General features: G+C 52.1%; 1 protein-coding gene across 3 annotated transcripts; it reads left to right on the top strand.

Moving 5' to 3' along the window:
- Positions 1-1,417: 1,417 nt before the first annotated feature.
- On the top strand, positions 1,418-9,256 carry LOC119248572 (GTPase IMAP family member 7-like). 3 transcript variants are annotated; one of them, XM_037515473.2, is made up of 3 exons: positions 1,418-1,429; positions 4,441-5,258; positions 7,881-9,256. In XM_037515473.2, exons 2-3 carry the CDS (start codon positions 4,471-4,473, stop codon positions 8,743-8,745), a joined length of 1,653 nt encoding a protein of 550 aa, XP_037371370.1. In that variant the 5' UTR covers positions 1,418-1,429; positions 4,441-4,470; the 3' UTR covers positions 8,746-9,256. The 3 variants fall into 3 exon arrangements, with proteins under 3 accessions (XP_037371370.1, XP_037371365.1, XP_037371361.1); XM_037515468.2 differs by lacking the exon at positions 1,418-1,429 and adding an exon at positions 3,071-3,108; XM_037515464.2 differs by lacking the exon at positions 1,418-1,429 and adding an exon at positions 3,133-3,169.
- The last annotated feature ends 10,359 nt before the right edge of the window (positions 9,257-19,615 follow it).

The following is a 19,615-nucleotide window of genomic DNA, read 5'->3' as shown; positions in this document are numbered from 1 at the left end:
CAGCGGGCGGCAGGAGAGGTCTGCGCGCCATGTGGGACCCTCCTCCGGTGGCCGGAGAACAGCCGGGGATCGAACCGGCGACACAGAGGTAGCGGGCAGCTTCGCAACCCAGCGCTCAACCACTGCGCCACGGGGGAGGCCCAGGTCCTCCTTTGTTTTTTGGAACGGAGTTGGTAGGCGTACATGTCACGTTGAAGGCGGTAGATCCACCTGTGAAGTAAGCGGACACAGAGGGAGACAATCCAGTGAGTGTGAACACTGATGTCTGGTTTTCTCTACGTCTATGATAGTTCAACAAAAACTTAAAATTGAAAAAAATAAGGACGTGACTAATGGGCACAAGTACAAGGACAAATAAAATGCAAGGTGTGCAATGCACCTGGGAAGGGAAACTCTATTCACATAAATGTCAGCAAATGGGCTTATGTCGATTTTTTAACCAGGTCCCTGGAATTTTTCCTTCTATCCTGGAGAGGAACGTTTGCTCTGAAACACAGCTGTAAACACACTGGTAAGGACAGCGGCTCTGGGGGGACTGACCATTCCACCACACCGCCACCAGGAAGCCCCAGCCCCTCAGCCCACACCTCACTGCAGCCGTCACCCCCACAGCCCTCCTCCTGCAGATCCCCGGCTTTCCCTCCACTCAATCAGGAAAGTCACATGTGCTTCAGAGGGTCACCCAGGGCTCCCCAGGAAGCAGGTTCCCCCAGAACAAGGACCAGTTTAGGAGGCACTTTGGCTGAAGCCTGTGGGACAGGGAGGAATTGGCTGGGCAGAAGGACACCCTGGGCTGTGACGAGCCCCGGTCACACGCTTGTCACCCCAGCAGGAGCTCAGGGCTAAGAGAGGCCCAGAGACACCCCAACTGGGGCACAGCCAGGCCTGTTACTGCCACATCAAGCGGGCATAGGATAGGGGGATGGGGATGACCTCAGAGGAGGTGAGTCTCTTCAGCAGAGTCACCCCAGGGGACGGCTGAAGTTTGGGGTCTGGGTTGCTCCAAGCTGGAGGCCATGGACACTCCATCTGCGGGGAGCCGGGGCTCAGCCCCAAATGTCTGTGGTCTCAGGGCAGAGGCCAGCACACCCTGGACTAGGCACACGGGCTATGACCCAAGGCCTGGGAACCAGCGGCAGGACAGGTACAAGGAGGGACTGGTGTCAGCAAGGCCAGCTGCAGCCCCAGTCCAGTGACAGGGAAAAGTTTCCTTTTTCTCTGTCCATGCAAACCCCCGTCGCTGGCTCCGCCCACCTGAGGTTCCCGTGCTTGTGGCCCAGGGCTCAGGGCTCCAGAAGGAGGAACACACTTGTCCTCACTCGCAGCAGAGGCAGCAGCTCAGGGCTCTCCGGAGAACTCGAGACTCATCATCTGCAGAGAAGGTGAGGACAAGAGGGCCGAAGGTGAGGCCAAGAGGGCCGTGGGCGTGGTGAGTACCCCGTGAGAGTGTTTAATGGAGGCGTAATAGAGGAGCGCTTCAGGGTGGGAGAAAGGGATAGCTAGTACGAGAAGTAAGACATTTATTAGAGTGATGTCCGCACATCAGAATTCATATTTCATGGATTATCTCGTAACTCATTGACAGTTTGTTTTGTTTGAATCAAGAAGCAGAAAAAACATCTAATGAGGTAGTCCCAGATAATTTTATTCGTCTCCTGCCTCTCTTCCCATCATTTTGCCAAGAATCCTGAGGGGTTTTATTTGTTTGTTTGCTTTTCTGAAAATGGTACTGAAAGCTACAATATGAACATTAAAGGTGTCCATAGCTGCTGGGTATGTTTCTGTTTCTAGATCTTTCAATAGAGTGTCTGTGTGCATGTGTCTCTGTGTCTACATAGACAATCCGCAGATGCACACATATACACACATAATTCCAGCTAACATTACCAGTAATACTAATGGTAAATTATAAAAAGTTTTTTTTGGCGTAGAACAACCGGGGTATGGGCCAGAGGTGCGGGGAGAGGGGTTGGTGAAGGGATTCGCCAGAGACAGAGTGCGGAGCCCCCTATTAAAAGAGCTTAAAGGAGATTTTAATGCTTTCTCACTTTAGGATACATGGCTAGAGCTTATCATGAAATTAATGTGTTTCTAAAACACTTGGAATTTTTCTCGTCTGTAGTTCTTTCTATGATGTTCTTTAGCACACATGGTTCCGTTCCTTGTTTCCTTTCATTTCAATGAATTTTCAATATAATTTTGTTGTAAAATCAAGTGCAGTATTTATCATTCTATAATCAAATCTGCAGAGCGCAGTCAATTCAAAGAAGCCCAGCTTCCATCTGGGCACCTGTCTCCCTAGTCTCACCCCCTGCACGGCGAGAACCACGGCCCTTCGTCTGAGGGTGTGTATGGTTTCCCTGATACCATGCGGGAACCTGGCCCAGCTCCCAGCAGTGAGGCTCACAAAAGCCTGGGCGGCTCCCTGTGCCTGGGCGCCCTGGAGACTTGAGCTCAGAGTGTCCCCACTGAGCCCCTAGCGGCCCCTCCATCAGGGCCCTATCCCTGCCTAGAAGCTTTGGCCTGGGGGAGTCTCACCCTGGACGCCCCCTTCCCGACACGCCCTTTGCATCCTGACTGCAGTGTGGCGACTTGTCCTGTGTCCTCCGGGGCCTCAGGGACCCCAGAATGCTGCCAAGTCCCCCTCTTTTCAGCTTTTGGTGGGAAGGCGGGTGCCATCCAGGCTGCTGATGGTCAGAGCTGCAAGCCAGAAGACCAGCTGTCCCCTTGGGTCCATTTTGCATCTGTGTTTTGGGATAATTTTAGGAAAGTTTTCCTCACCCTCTGTTTTGAAAGAACTGGCCTGTTTTCTTCTAGCGTTGTATGATCGCACTTTGTAACAACTAGTTTTTGGATCCATATTTCCGGGTAAGCCTGAGGAATGAGTCCAGATCTAGTTCCCAAACGACTCCCAGGAATCCCCCACACCAGTTCAATGCCCACTTCTCTCCACTGAGTGGGGCTCACAGGCCAGGAACTAACTGCCCTGTGTGGCTGCAGATGCTGCCTCCTGCCTCCTGAGCTCCTGTCTGTGCACCAGTCCTGCAAGGCACCTTCCTGCACTAGTCACCACTGGTCGCCCGACTCCTTACTTTCCTTCTTGTTCCTGTAAGTGCTTCTTCCGCTTGCATGCGACTTCCTCAACTCCCAACTCCCGCGGACGAGCGAGGTATGGTTTAGTGAGCAGTGCTCGCACATTAACCAATTTGCTGTCTTTGGTGCTAAATAGATAGAAAAACAGGTAAGAAAGCATGCTGCAATTCATACGTGGTGCAATGTGTTAAATGAATAGCTGCTGGTATGTTACATGACTAATTTTCCTCCTATTGCGCCCTCCCCCCAGCCCCACCTCACCCCTTGGTTTTTAAAATAAATCCCACTAGTTGGGACGAGCCATTTCTTACAATGCTCCTGAAGCCTCTTTCTCTAACATTTTGTCAGAATGTTGGGTATTTATCACGGATGAGAATCTGGGTCATTTTCTGGGTCAGGCAGTTCAGGCGATGCTCACCTCCTGGGAGGACTCCTGGGAGGACTCCTAAGGTTTCCTCTCGCCCTTCTCAGGTTAATGTGAGTAGGGCCGGGAGTCTGGAGCTGAGGGCTGGATGGGATGGTCCTGGGACAGCTCCGGGGGCAGGCTCCTTGTAGCAGCTCCTCAAGTACTTCTCTGTGGGGTCTTCACTGTCATGGCCATTTTCAGTTTGATGCCTCTACAGGGGCCCACAATGATCACCTGCTTAACCGTAACCCACACATGCGATTTTAAAAGATGATTTGGTCTCTGTTACCACCAGTGTAGGAACAGCTTTCAGAATTCTTGAGTCAGATGCCAAACACTCACTTCAAACACTTTGTCACTATAGATCGCATGAAACATCGCATCTCTCTTTGTAAATATTATTTTAAAATAATGACGTCAAATTTATCTTTATTTTTTCTGGGTATCTTGAGAAAATGAGACTTGCTCACTGTGTACCCAGAGCAACACAAACACCAGGCAGTGCTCACATCCCGCCCCACGGGGTCATTCCCTTGGGCTGAGCCCTGCAGCCCAGCTGCCCACAACCAGGTGGCACCCCTCACCCCCAGCCCACACTCTGAGTGTCCGATGCTCCTGCTTTTTAACCGGCACTTTCCTAGAGGGAACACTACGTGCTCCCACCAGCTCCCTCGGGTTTCAGCTCTTAGGAAAATAAGCTAATCTGTTCTGGATCAAATATGTAGGAGACAAAGGAAAAAGTAGTAAGATTTAAAATTGTTAACACCGCTCTCCTCACAGAACATAGGACGGGGCATAAAAGAAATGGAGAGTAACTTAGTGAAACACTTGTCTTAGGAGACGGGCATGATTTGAATAATCAGGGGGGCATAAAATAAAGAAAAGAAAGGTTGGGATATTTATCTACATCCATTTTTTTCTGCCTCATTAAAATATTAAAGTGAACACCCTCCGAAACCTTCTGGGTGACCATGGCTGACAGTGAGGACAACACTCTGAGGATCGTGCTCGTGGGGAGAACCGGCTGTGGGAAAAGTGCCACAGGAAACACCCTCCTGGGGACAGAAAAGTTTGATTCAAGACCTGCTGCCAAAGCGGTTACCAAGAAGTGCCAGGCAGCGTCCCAGGAATGGCAGGGGAGGAGGCTCCTTGTGGTCGACACCCCAGGACAATTTGACACGGAGACCCTGGACACCACCTGCAGGGAGCTCAGCCAGTGCATCCCGGCCTCGGCCCCGGGGCCCCACGCCGTCGTCATGGTGATGCGGCTGGATTGTCGCTACACGGAGGAGGAGCTGAAAACCATCGCGCTGATCAAGAACGTCTTTGGGGAATCTGTCATGAAGCACATGATCTTCCTGTTCACTCGAAAGGATGAAATGGAGGACAGCAGCCTGAGTCAGTTTATAGCACAGGCACAGGTGTCTCTACGAAGCATCGTCAGGGAGGCCGGGGGCCGCTGCTGCGCCTTCAACAACAGGGCGGGGGCGGCCGAGAAGGAGGCTCAGGTGCAGGAGCTGGTGGGGCTGATAGAGAAGATGGTGCAGAGCAACGGAGGGGCCTGCTTCTCTGACAACATCTACAAGGACATAGAGGAAAAGCTGATACAGCAGGATGAGAACCTGAAGAATATCTACGATAATCAATTATGCAATGAAATGAAACTGGTGGAAGAGGAATATGCTGATAAACCCCACGAAAGGGAAAGAAACATTGCACTTCTGAAGAGGCAATGTGAGGACCGAAAACAAGTGACAAGGTAAGCAGAGCAATGCCCTTGGAGCTGCTGAGAGTGTGCTTAGAAGACGCTGTCAAAGCGCTGGACATGGTTTGGGTGTGATGTGAATTTCGGCTTTTCTTCTTAATCTACTACGATGTGCCAAGATGGTCGGTTGTATTTTCTAAATATGCCCCTAACAGTATCTATCTTGGGTTCCTAATTCTTCCCACAATCTGACCTGGTTACTCCTTCCATTAAGTCGCGGCATCTCTGTCCCCTGCCTTGAAATGGATGGACCTTGCAGCTGCTTTGTAAACAGCAGGTGGCTGAAGCAACCCTATGTGACCCTCAGGTAGAGAAGGCACGTGCCCCCTGCTCCCTCAGGTGGTCACCCCTGGACTTGACACCATGTTGTGAGCAAGCACAAGGGGCCCTCAAGAGACTGTGGTGCAGAGGCCCCATGTCTGCTGGCCCATCACCTGGTCCATCTTCCATCTGCTGACCACACTGACTGGACAGAGCAGTGGGGGTGCAGGGGTCAGAGGAGCCGGGTCTGACCAGCACCACAGCCCTGCACCTCACTGGCCAGGGTGGGGATGGGAGGGAGGGCTCCCGGGGCATCCAGGTCACCGGTGACGGGGGAAATGAAGAATCTGGTTGCTGCATCCTGCCAGCCTTTCCCAGAGAGAAGCCGCGGCCCTGAGCATGAGGTGGGGTGAGGACGGGGTGCTCTGGTGAGGGTGGGCCCCCTAAGGGACGACATAAGTGGAGTCTCCTCCCTCTGCCCTGAGTCCCGGCTTGCTGCAGCTCCCCGTCAGGGAGAGAGTGGGCTCTGCCCCCCGCCCTGGCCTGTCTCTGCTGTGAGGTCACCCACATTTGGAATCCTGGGCCTGAGAAGCAGCCAGGGGGAGGCGGGAGTGTGAGTGGCTCAGGGTGGATGTGGGGTCACTAAGTGGGCCCCTCTGCCAACCCCGGTAGCAGGGCCACCTGGGGCACTTTCCTCAGCATTGTAAGTCCCATTACATCACTTATTTGAAAAGCTGGATGGATGGAGTCAGCTTCCCCGGCTGCTGGCGCTGAGATAATGAAGCACGTAGCGTGGGGGGCTCAGGGCGCTGGCGTGGACACGGCACACGGGCAGGTCTCACAGTGGGAGCTTTAATCCCATCACAGACAAGGAGCCCGATATCAGGAAATCCATGTGGCTCCACCGCAGACAATTATCAATACATCAATCTCGTGTCACCTGTGTCACCCGCCTGAGCGAGTTTACAGCACAGGCTCACGTGAATCTCAGAAACATCGTCGGGGGGCTGGGGGCCGCGGCTGCGCCTTCAACAACAGGTGCTGCAGGTTTGGAAGCAAATGTCCAACACGTGGGCCTTTCTCTGTGAATATGCGGGAGTGACAGTGGGGAGGGAAAGGGTGTCTTTTTTTTTTTTTTAAGATTTATTTATTTATTTACACAAGCACTGGGTACAGTCAGAAGCGCGGGAGGGTGAGAGGATTTACCGGAGCCAGAGCGGGGAGCAGAGCAGGCAGACTGACGAAGTGCACTGGTGAGGGGAGCAGGGGGCGGCAGGGAGGTCTGAGCGCCATGTGGGACCCTCACCCGGCGGCTGGGGGTCAAACCGGCGCTGCAGAGGCTGCGGGCAGCTTCGCAGCCCCGCGCCCAACCGCTGTGCCACAGGGGAGTCCCCAGGGAAAGGCTGTCTTAGAAATAGACGGAATCAGGCTCCAGGAGCAAGACTCCCATAGAGCATCACCAACTCGACCCAGCCGCCCCGGGTGTCTCTCTGCTCGCACAGCTTGGGGGAAGGCACGGAGGCCACAGGCGGCGCTGCCGAGTCTCTGCAGCTCCCGCAGGCCCAGGATTCTGCTCTGGCTCCCATTTATGCGCCAACGGCTCACTGCCCTCATTACAGACCGTTTCCTATCTGGTAGACTGATTTCTTGATTTTTCAAGCTTATTTGCTTTTTTCTTCATTCACAAAACTTTATATTTGATTGTTTCAGCCGCAGGGGGAAGTAGGGAGGGCAAGCCCTTGAAATTGTATGATCTATACAATTACAGTGAAAAGTGTCTCTCAATCCCAACTGTGTAGTGTTTGAGTCAGTGTGTAATGTGCTGAGCGTCTTTTCTGCATGGGGTAGTTCACCTCCAATTTCTTCATGGGATATTCGATGGTGTAGGCATCAGTTTTCTCACAGGAGACCACCCCAGCATTGCTGCAATAGATCACACTTAGTCACGCTGTCCTGATGCCTCGTCTAGTGATTCATTTAGGATTTGGGAATCAACCTTCATGCTGAGACATAGCTGTAGCTTTGTTTATTGGTGAAATCTTAGCTTGGGGACCAAAATGGCACAGTTTTGTAGAACGAAAGGAAGATTCCTTCTTTTCTGCATCATCAGAAGCAAGTTAAGCAGCCCTGAGAGGATCCGATGAGATCTTCGGGCCTGCAAGGGCTCCCCGGGAAAGACCTGGGCCTGGCGCTCTTGCAGGAAAACTCTGTATCGTCGCAGCGTAACTGCTGCGTCTTCCAGTCTCTGCCAGGAGCAAGGTGAATAGTAGATGGCTCCCAGTTTTCAGGGAGGGAGAGATAAGAGAATGAATTCCATGTAATTTTTACCTTTTCCCTCTTCTTCCCTTCTGTAAGCTTCAAGCCTCTGAGGATCGTGCTCGTGGGGAAAACTGGAAATGGGAAAAGCGCCACAGGAAACACCATCCTTGGGGAGAAAGTGTTTGATTCAAGGGTTGCTGCCCACGCTGTTACCAAGACATGCAGCGGAGAATCCCGGGTATGGCACGGGAGAAGCCTTCTAGTGGTCGACACCCCGGGGCTCTTTGACACCAAGGAGAGCCTGGACACCACCTGTAGGGAGATCAGCCGGTGCATCCTGGCCTCGACCCCGGGGCCCCACGCCATCCTCATGGTGGTGCAGCTCACCCGCTACACGGAGGAGGAGCAGAGAACCATGGCATTGATCAAGAACGTCTTTGGGGAATCCGTCATGAAGCACATGATCTTCTTGTTCACGCGCAAGGAAGAGTTGGGGAACCGCAGCCTGAGTGAGTTTATAAAGGAAGCTCACGTGAATCTCAGAAGCATCGTCAAGGAGGCTGGGGGCCGCTGCTGCGCCTTCAACAACAGAGCAGGGGAGGCCGAGAGGGAGGATCAGGTGCAGGAGCTGGTGGGGCTGATAGAGAAGATGGTGCAGAGCAACGGAGGGGCCCACTTCTCTGACGCCATCTACAAGGACATAGAGGAAAAGCTCAAAGAAAAGGTGGAGAACTTGAAGAAAATCTACACAGAGCAATTAAATAATGAGATTAAACTCGTAGAAGAGGAAGATGCTGATAAACCCCAGGGAGAAAGGGAAAGAGAAATCCAACAGCTGAGGAGGAAACATGAAGAGAGAATGAAAATTATAAATGAAGAAGCTAAGAAGAATATATTTGATTATGTTGTGAGTGGGTTTAAGAAGATGCTTTCAAAAATGTGGAATAAGTTTTTCAAGTAAAAACATTTCAGGTTTTCTACTTAATTTAGTGGATTTATTAATGTGGTAGATTGTATTTCCCAAATATGGCTATAAAAATGCCTTCTGTCTTACTAATTCCTGCAGTCTGACCTTGTTTCTCCTTCTATTAAGTTGCGGGGTCTGTGTCCCCTGCCTTGAAGTGGATGGACTTCCAGGCCGCTTTGACGAACAGCAGGTGTCTGAAGCAACCCCGGGGTCTTCTCGGGTAAGCCAGAACATACCCCCTGCTCCCTTGGGTGCTCGCCCTTGGACTGGCCACCATGTTTTGAGCAAGCCTAGGGGACAGCAAGAGCCCCCGTGGAGAGGACTTGAAGTCACTGTCCAGTCCAGTGCTGATGATCATCTGCAGCACAAGAGATGGACATTGAAGTGGATTCCCCAGCTGCCCTTTGAGCCCCCTCCCATGAAGCTGGAGAGAGCAAAGACGAGCCACCCACCCTGAGTCCCATCCAAATGCAGATTCATGAGAAAATAAATGATTCTTCTTTTCAACCAGTAGGCGTTGGGATGGTCTTTTGTGCAGCTCTACTAACCAGCATTAAACATTTTCCCTGCACCCCTTATTCCTCCTCACAAACAAGTGAACAAGTTAGAAATTGGCATTAGAGGCAATAATCTGTCACTGGGTACTACGTCCATTTAGGAAAATTCAAATCAGAACTGGACATGACATGTTGTCAATGGCCATGTGGTTTGTTCCCCCTGCATCTATGACCCAAAAGCCCAACATCCCTGTGAATCCTGTGTGAGCTAAATGGCCTCAAGTGAAAACCCAGCACTACTTTCACTTTTGCCACCGAAGCAAAAATCCTCTTTCTATTTCTTTTGCTTACCAAGAACAGGGTCCAATGGAGGTCTCTCATGAAGTAAAGTGACATAATATAAACCCCTGAAAAGTCAGGGTGGGGGCGGCGGACACTGAGGTTCTCTGGCTGGACGCTCATGGCCGGTGCATCTCAGGTGAGAAAGTCTCCTGTTGATTTTCTTGCTTGTCCTTTGTAAGGAACCACCCCACGTACAATGTCCCTACTGCCACACAGCAATCTCTCTGGGCCACATCCTCACTGGTCTCTGCAGACCCCACACCCCTCCCGGGGGCCCCTGTCCACGCCCAGACCCCGTGTCTCTTGCTCTCTGACTTCTGCTTGGATTCCCATGGGCCCTCCACTCGGGGGATCACCTGGGGGTAGGAGGGCGAGGCCAGGAGACGTGCTCCCTCCTCCCTACGGGGTCACCTGGCCACCCGCACCCCTGAGCCAAGGGCCTACTCCTCCCCGGGGGTGGGGTGTCTCTCTACATAGTCCCCCGATAGGCTCCGTTTTCACTCACCCCACAGGGTTCACACCTAGTTGTTTCCGAATTACAGCGGGTCACCAGTTGTCACTGGAGTCTGATTGATAAATCTCACAATACCTGCTTCGTTTTCTCCTCCAGACCTTCCCTGACTTCCCTGTGTCATTTTTAATCCCTTCGTGTTGCTGCCAGGAACACCTCTCCTGACAGCCGGACTCCTGGGCAGGCTCACCCTCACTCACGGGCCCAGCAGTGAGCAGGTGAATCTGTCTCTCTTGCAAGAATAATTGAGGAACTTTCCGGCTAAAGGGGGACTTACCTCCAACATAATGACTGCAGAGGCGACCCAGACTCCAGTTGTTGGGGTTCATACACTGTCCTTTGTTTCCTCCCGGGGCACCACAGAGCATTACTGCATCTATGAAGCTGGTGGGGGCAGGGACTAGAGATCAGCTCCGCAGAAGATGAGACCGTCAGGATTCTTCTGGATGCCGTAAAGGCAACATGGAGGAGAGAGCCTGACGTGAGAGAGCACATTCCTCACACATGCGAGGTCAGACCGCTCCACCCAACCGCTCGTTGCCACCCTGGGCATCTTACTTTCCAGGCGGCTCCTTGTGAGTGTCTCACCAGCACAGCAGCATCTCTAGCGACTGAAGTCCTTTAAGGACCATATGAAGGATTTTTTCTGTCAGGTGAAAACACTTCTTGCCGAAGTATCTTAACTCACCTGACTCGTGTGCATCCAGATGGGTGTTCGTACCCACTGAAGATGTAATCGAGTCATTCATTTCTTTTCTCCCAACTTCCAGTCTGTTTTGGAAAGTAAGACATCCTCGGGAGAGAAAATGAGACAATGAAATCAATCATATTGACTTTATCTCTTCTGAGGCAACTGAAATAAATACACTCCCCACCGAATGACCTTAACCTTCCTCATATCCAGTTGCTCTGAGGGTCCTTCTGAGGTCTGAGAATTGAGGGCTGAGGTCCCTGGAAGTGCCAGCAATGAAAGTCGCTTTGTCCCTCTTACGAAAGCTGCGGCAGCCCCGACCTGCTGTGGGCAGTTCATGCAGGGGTCATAAGAGAGGACTGGAGGCGAATCCAGCACTCAGTCTACTGCTAGGTTTGTGTCCATGACCGTGGGGGTGAGAATGAGGATCACACTTCTCTTCAGTAAAAAGGGAGCTAGGGACCGCAGCTCCGATGTGAGGCGATGGGTAGAGCCAGGAGCAGTGGCTGCATGAGGTGTATGACAAAGTGAGTATCAGATGTCAAAGGGAGGGTTCTGTGCTGGTTCCCTGGGTTAACCTTAAGTACCGGGCTGGGGATTATGTGAAAGGCCTGGGGTTAGCGAGGAAGGTCTTAATGTAAACATTCCCGCTGCGTCCTCAATAATCACCATATGCCCACATTCCACAGCTCTGGCCTGGAAGATCTATGTGGGGCTAGCACAGGAATGATCTAGAAGAAACCAGTTTTGTGATGTATAGTAATAAAATTAATTCCACAGTTGGTTGGACAGCTCAGGAGGAAAGGACTTTTGAAAAGGGGACATTTGGTGACCAGGACATGGCCCTTGGGGCAGGCAGGTCTGGGGTCCATCTCTAGAGCCCCAGCTCCCAGGAAAGAGGCCTGTGTGATCAGACAGGGGAGACTCCATGTGGACCCCTCGCTGTGCCCCCCTGAAGGGATGGGATTCCCTCTTACCCCAGGCCAAGGCAGGCAGCCTGTTGGTCTTGGTGCTGCCAGAGGACGAGGCTGGTGTCCTCAGGGGGTCCTAGGCAGAGGTGACCCCTCTTCTCTAGAGTTTGGTTGGCGCCTGTGCTCTCCTACACTCGAGAACATGAGCGGGGGCTGCTAGTCACAGCGGGCACAGCAAAGATGCAGGAGGCTGATGAAGGACCCGGTGTCCACGCCTGTGGATGAGTGTGTGTTCCCATAAAGCAATGTGGCCAATCAGGAGGGAGAAGCCAAAGCCACTAGGAGGCCATAGGGACCTCAACAGCGGGGTAGGAGCCGGGGCTGTGGGCGCCCAGACCCCAGGGCTGAAGTGGAGCTGACCAGCTGGAGCGAGATTGGCCTCCTGGAACTGGTATCCCAGATCTGGGGTCTCTGCAGACTCAGCAGGGGGGCCCCATGAGGACAAGGGCTGCACTGGGACCCCTTCCCCAGAGGCTACATCCCAGTTCAGTGTGTCCTCCTCCCCCACCCTCCAGATTCAGAACCAAGGTGAGTGTCTGCAGGAGGAGCCGGCTGTGGGGCCAGACCTAGGCGGCAGCCCGGCCCACACGTGGGTCCTTTGTCTGTGCAGGTGCGGCCCAGGAGGGGTGCTTCATCCTCAGGGAATGCAGAGTCTGCTGTGGGGGGCCCTGATGAAGTGTGACCAGCAGGGAAGGAGGGTTTGTCCTTGGGGTGGAGCCTGCCTAGGCTTCTTCTCGAAGCCCCAGGAGGCGCATTCGAGTGTCAGGGGAGAAGAAAGCACGTGTCTCCCTTCCTGGTCCCTTGGGTCCCCCTGGCTTAGTCACATAGTGATGTGTGGGTGATCTGCTGTGCCCAGGAAGGGAGGCTGCAGGCAGGGACCCAGGGCTCATCCCCCTTGTCCCTGTAACTGGGAGTTCATGTGAGTGGTGAGGATGTAACAGGGTGGTCCCCAGGAAAGGGGGACGTTCCAGGTTCCCTGCCCTGCCCAAAGGAGGGTGGAACTGGGCGGGGAGATAAGAGGCTGCAGAGGAGGCTGAGGAAGGAAGGAAGCAGGATGGAGCCAGAAGGAGACCTGGAGGAGGCGCATGGAGCCAAGAGACACGTGAAGAAGCTGCACTTGAAGCCCTTTGGTCGTGGACTGGGTGACACAGATGTGGGTGAGACCCGTGGGGAGGATAGCAATGGCAGCTTTTATCTTGATTTTAATTTTGCCCTTTTCCTTTCAGACTTGTTTGGTTGTTTCTGATCCTTTTCTGTGGGTCCCCAGTAAAAGGCGCAGCTTTCGGGCCTTGCTCTGGGCCAATCCTGCTTGAGTGGACTTTTCCCCACGAGGGGACGGGTCACTTTGGGTGCTCGATTTAGAAACTAAATTCTTTGCCTTTCCTGTCTTGTTTCCTAATTGTATTAAAGTTCCTTCCCATGAAAGTCTCGTGTTTTGTGTTGATGTGGTGGCTGGAAGAGCCTATTTAGAGCAGGCAGGTTTGCGGGGTCTGGGCTGCCCCTCCCTGCCCTGTAACAGGGACAGGGGCACCCCCAAATTCCTGGGGGATCCAGTGTCCACACCTGGAGAGGATTTCACTGAAGGCCCAGAGCCAGAGATTCAACAGGGAGCAGGACTACATGTCCCCAGGGGCCCTGGGCCTTGTTCTCCAGATCATTTGGCATCCAGCCCTGGGCGCTCACAATCTATGTTCAGGGGTCACCTTGTCCTGGTGGACAGGACAGGAGGACAGAGACTTGGAGAGCGGGTGTGACCTCCCCTCTGCCTGGAACACCCGATGCTGAGCTCATGGGGTGAGAGTGCAAGACTGGCCCCTCTGAGAGGGCACAGCCAGGTCTTTGGAAACAGATTTCACTTGACAGCATCTCAGTCTGGGGGCCAGTGAAGCCCCACTGACTCTGGGGAGGGCAGAAGCAGCTGGACTTAGACCCTTCCCACTGTGGGTTCTCCTTCCACAGACAATTCAGAGGGACTCCAGAGACTTAGCAAGTCCACAGCCCTCAGGCACAGAAGGCTTTGGGGAGAGAGCAGTCACTCGCTGTGTGCTGTGCAAAAGCCCAGAACAAGCCAGCTTGTGGGAACAGTCACTTGTTGAACATGAGTGCAAAATCGCACTGTTTTGTGTGTGTCTGTAGAAAGCAGGCCTCTGTGCTCACAAGCAAATAAGATGGACTCTAAGTGATGGTTTTTCAGTTCCTCCTTCCTCCTTGTTGAAAGCATCTTGATGATCTAAACCCCTCTAAGCTGCAGTGCTTTCTCTGGGGTTGGCATCAACAACCCCTTGTGGAGGGAGACGGTAGGTATGACATCATTGTCATCGTCGCCATCATCCCCATTGCATCACCACCATGTCCTCCACGAAGGTATAGCATCACCCCTCTGTAGTGGGTCTCTTTCACGCACACGCTCCTGTCAGGGGCATCAGCCATGCATCTGTGCGCAGTTTAGAGCGGCAAGGGAGGGCCTCCAACGAGACTGAGGAGGCTCCGTGACACTCGTGACACTCGTGGTGACGCCATCAGGTGCTGTGTGTGTGAAGTGTCGTCAATCCAGACACTCATCTCATCTTGTAATATGTCAAAGTGCTTATTCATGATTTTGCCTATTTTAAACTGGACTTTTGCAAAATTTTCTCCAGTTATTATTTCCTATTGCTTCTCATACATAGTTTGCTGATTATTATTTTTTTTAAAGATTTATTTATTTTTATTTATACAAGCACTGGGTACAGTCAGAAGCGCGGGAGGGTGAGAGAATTCACCAGAGCCAGAGCGGGGAGCAGAGCAGGCCGAAGGACCGAAGCACACTGCTGAGGGGAGCAGCGGGCGGCAGGAGAGGTCTGCGCACCATGCGGGACCCTCCTCCGGTGGCCGGGGAGCAGCCGGGGATCGAACCGGCGCTGCAGAGGCTGCGGGCAGCTTTGCAACCCAGCGCTCAACCGCTGTGCCACTGGGGAGGCCCTGCTGATTATTTTTTATTCCTTGTTTCTTATCTAAAATGTATGCTTAAAGTTAAAATTTAATCTCATCACTGTCCTAGCTGTGCTGTATCTCATGAATGTTGAAATACAGGAGATTAAGAAGTTTAGTTATGCTTTAATGGTAAATATCAATTTCTGTTGTATCTCATTTGAGCCATGAGTTATATGAAACTGTTCTCCAATTGCCAAACACACGGGATTTTGACTTGATTATTTACATTTAATTACACTGTGATCAGAAAATATGGGCTATGTGAGTTCAGACCCGTGAAACTTGTAGAGCATTTCTTTAAGGATAAAATAAGACCAGAATTAATAAATATTCCCTTGTATACTTGAAAACAACTGACTCTGAACATTTAAGAAATAGTTCATATGAGTTCATTAGCTTAAGTTCCTTGATCATGTTTAAATCCTCTGTGTCCTTTAGAAATTTTCTCTGCCATTTTAGCAATGTCTGAGAGATATGTGTTAAATATGTCATCACAGATGTTAATTACTTTGCTTCTCTTGTGATTTAACTGTCCCTTTAAGCCATATGCCTCTTTATGTGGTGCGTATAAAAACAAAACCATTTTTTGTCGTGATGACTAGGACTTTGTGGGAGGGAAGCTCTGGCCACACTGCTGTTGTTTGACCTGCCTTCTCCACTCTCAACCCTAACTTCAGGAAGTTATGATTTTCTTATGTACACAGTGAACATCTCAAGTATTTTATAAATAATTATAAATTTAGGGCCTCCCATGGTGGTGCAGCAGTTGAGCACTGGGCTGTGAAGCTGCCTGCAGCCTCTGTAGCGCCGGTTCGATCCCCGGCCGCTGGCGAGGGTCCCACATGGCGCGCAGACCTCTCCTGCCACGCCCGCTGCTCCCCTCAGCAGTGTACTTCATGAGTCTGCCTGTTCTACTCTCCGCTCTGGCCCTGGTGAATTCTCTCATGCTCCCGCACTTCTAACTTTCCCACCTAGGAAAGATGAATGTTAATATCAGAGCAGCAGCGTGTCAGCTGAGAGTAAGTTAACCACCAGATCATCTGCACAGCTCTTTATTCACTAATTCTTTAAAAGCAGGAGTAAAAGCAAATAATCAAATTATGAATAGGAAAAAACATTAAGCAACTGATTTTTCAGGCCAAGTTCATTGACAGCCTTTTAAGGACCAGTCACTGCCCTACCAGCTGGAGGCATCAGCAAATGAGAACAGGGGAACACACTCACCTTTCTAGATCTTTCAGTGTTGTTGAAAGTAAATGATATACAGAGAAAAAGAGAATTATAAATTTATAATTTATATCCACCTAGTCCCACTGTGCTCGGGAGGAGACAGCTCCAGGGACAACTCTAGAGCTCACCCACCCTCGCTCCTGTAACTGGAGTGATGGGTATTTCTGTGAGTGGTGGGGAAAGCGAGCCAGGGGCAGCACTTGCTCCCTCTGTGCTGATCAAAGGCCATGTTCTCCTTGGATTCATTTCTATATGCAGATAGAATTATGTTTAACCACGGTTTCTAGATCATTCTGGCTCTGCTGGTGCAGAAACGCTCTTTTGTTTACAGAAAAAGAGGCTGCAGTTACTATCCCTTTTCTAGTTCCCAACTCTAATCACCTCTAGGGCCTCCCCAACTCACCTCCATGTCCCACCACGTGTCCTGGTGGTCATAGGGGAGCCCGTCAGCTCGCCCTGCTCTGCCATCTTGAAACTGGCTTCTCCACATCCCAAGCAATTTTATCCAAAGCAGGACGTCTGCAGCTCCCTCCTTCGCCCCAGACAAAAATGAGTCTAAAGTGTACATTTAATAAAAAATAGCTATTCACCGTGCAGAATCTGGGTGTATGTCTGTCTGCTGTTTTCGTCATTGAAGTTTTAGGGAAAATTCTAAGACTCGCATCGTACGCTCTGTTGCATTATAGCCTTCCCAAGCCAGTGCTGAAGCAAAGAGCCGCACGTACCCCCAAGGAGAAAGGAAATACCCTACAATGCGGGCGACGGATGCTCTGGACAGCCGTGGTCATTTTCCTCAAAATGGACACCTTCGTTTATTCCCGCCTTTGCACCAGGTTCGTGCTGTCGATGAGGCAAAGAAAACACGTCTGCTCTCCAGGGCAGCTAATTGCTGAGAAGCCTGCGGGGTGAGGTCGGGGAGAGCCTGGCGCCCGGTGCCCACTTGCCTCCCAGGGCAGAGAGCAGGCGGAAGGCCCATGAGAGAGGACACGTGTTGTGATGGACACAACGAGAAACTGAGGCGTGTCCCCCGCTCTCAAATGTCGGGGGTTTGTTCCTATCGTCCATTGATGGCAATCCGTGGCAGCGTTTACACCTGACGCGGGGAACCCGGTGAGAAGTAAGACAACCGCCTTGGCACAGGGGCCCCTCCGCTGAGCAGGTGGCTTGGCGCTCACCCACGTGGGGTGTCTGCGTACCTGTCCTCTCCCCGCCGGGGATGTTCTGCCTCCTACCTGTGCCGCAGTGGTCGCTCCTCCGCTGCTCCCGCGCCGCTGCCCGCCGTCCCGTCTACCTCTCTGGCCGCCGCCCCCGCGACGACGCTGGTTAGCCAAGGTGGGCACGTGCTCCGTCCTGACCTGTGCTCAGGGCTCGCCAGGTGGCCAGACGCTGACCGGGTGCCGTGTGATGCACATGTGTGAGCGGGGCTGCGCGTGATCATGCTGAATCACTGATCGTCTGTGTTAACTTTTCCCAGTGAAACACGATTTGGTTTACCAACGAGATCTGACATTTTCTCCTCCACACTTCAAACATTCCTGTTTTATTTCTATTGTCACCACGCTTGTGCTTTGTTTTGCTTTATTTTGCTGTATTTTCTAGGTTTGTTTTTTTTTTTAAGTGAGCATTAATCCATTCCTCTTCCTCTTTTGTGTTTGAGACTCTTGGCGGCCATGCGTTTTCCTCCCATCACTTCTTTCAATGAACCCCGGCGCTGCCGGTGTCCTGACATTAGAGTATCTGAGACATTATTGACATTCGAATACACCGAGACGCTGACATTCAGCACGACGGGCGGTCATGTTGTTATCATGATCTTAAGAACTTGCACCTCAGTTTTCCTGTTTCCTTCCAAGAAGAGGGGTTTCATAGAGGGCAGTATAATTTGCGGATGGAAAGACTTTTTACACAAAAGCAGTTCTTCTACTTAAGGGTCTCGCGGAAGGTGGCGTCGTTATTAATACACGATCAGCTCGAGTCACTGACTCGAGTGTGTCTGCAAAAGGGTGTCTTGTCTGTTATTATTGCCCAGCGCGGTCCCCGGCCTGTCCCCAGACCCTTGACACAAGAACTGCACAGGGCGGCATCCTGTGTCGATGGCCGTCCTCCGAGGACCTCCTCCGACCGTGACTCACAGCCAGGGAGTGCCTGAACCCAACCCGGTTATCTAGTAAATCCCTGCCGCCCAGTGAGCACACATTGCCCGTACAGCTGTTTTGTCCTTCTGCGCTTCTCTCTCTCCTTTCCCCGAGAGAGGGCGAGGGGAGGTCACCAGTCCCGCGCAGGCAGTGATGCCTGCCGTCTCTTCAGTCTGCACCTCCCCTGTGCAGAGGGTTAGTGCCTGGACGCTGAAAGCTGGGTGGGCCTGGACATGCCCGTTGGAAAGGTGACAGAAGTACACAATCCCTCTAGAGGACTTACCGGGCACACACGGAGATGTGTTTTCATGAAATGCTGTTGTTGTTTTCATTCGAGCCTGGGTTTCAAGTCGCCCCAGTGTCCGGGGACACACTAGCACCGATCGACACCATCGGGGAGGTTCGTTAATACAGAGATTCTGGTTTGGTGGGAGAAGGGTGGAGCCAGAGGGTCTGCACTGCTAGCGAGTTCCCAGGAGGGGCTGATGCGGCAGGGCCAGGGCCACACTAGAGAGGGACGTTGCAGGCAAATACCCCGTGCGTGGACTGGAAGGAAGGAGATTATGTCATCACGGTGAAGGGCAGCCAGGGCCCGCCATGTTGGGAAGGCTGGGCTCTAGCAACTTAGTGCATTCAACCTTGTACCCCAACAGTTTCAGGGTGCCCCGTCACACCCCACCCCACAGTTCTAGGGATCCATTGACTCAGGTGACTCTGCAGCGCTCAATTAAACCATCTTGTTAGTTTATGACCCTGAACAAGTTTCTCTTTAATCTCAGACTGTTACACTCTGCCCTTGCAGCACTTCATCTTTACTTGAATCTTAAACCATCTTTTCAACCTCCCGGCTATCTTCACAGTCCACAGTGTGCCTTGTGGTTGGAGAAGGGAAATTGAAGACCAGAAACCACCTAGATGGCATCAGCGAAATGGACCCAAAGTCCACAGAACCCCAGGTATCCCAAAAGCTGCCTCCACGAGAGAGCCTCTTTGCTAAAGGAGGTCTCCCTGCAGCTCCTCCTCTTGCTCTGTTGCCCACAATAGACCTTGGCACCCTATTCTCTGGATGTGCATCTCAAGCACTCACTCCATTTGTGTCTGGGTCCACGGGAACCTGACTGGCCGCTGTGCTGTCTGTGCGTGCACGCCTTAGCTCACAGCACCTGGCTCCCAGTAGAGACGCAGTGGGCCACGGCTGCTCACGCGGGCTAACTCACTCATGTTGCTGAGTCTTGGCTGAGGGACTAGACGTCCCTCCTGTGTCTAGAGGGGATGAGACTGAGCCAGTAAAAATGCATTTCACCAGACTGAACCAGGGCTGCAAAGACACTTGTCACCTCCAGCACTCTGAAGGGGAATGTACACACAGAGCTGAGTCAAATGAGGCCAATCACACATGATACCACGAGTCTGGGGTCTCCCGGTGAAGATGCGGTTGGAAACCATGTCAGGGGCCCGAGGCCACAGGTAGTGTCTTCTTGCTTCTCCCTGAAAAAGAGACTGATTTGCACATA

This window comes from Talpa occidentalis, unplaced genomic scaffold (assembly GCF_014898055.3).
Source record: "Talpa occidentalis isolate TD23 unplaced genomic scaffold, MPIMG_talOcc4v2.1, whole genome shotgun sequence".
Taxonomy (NCBI): Eukaryota; Metazoa; Chordata; class Mammalia; order Eulipotyphla; family Talpidae; genus Talpa; species Talpa occidentalis.
This window is presented reverse-complemented; position numbering and strand designations above follow the sequence as displayed.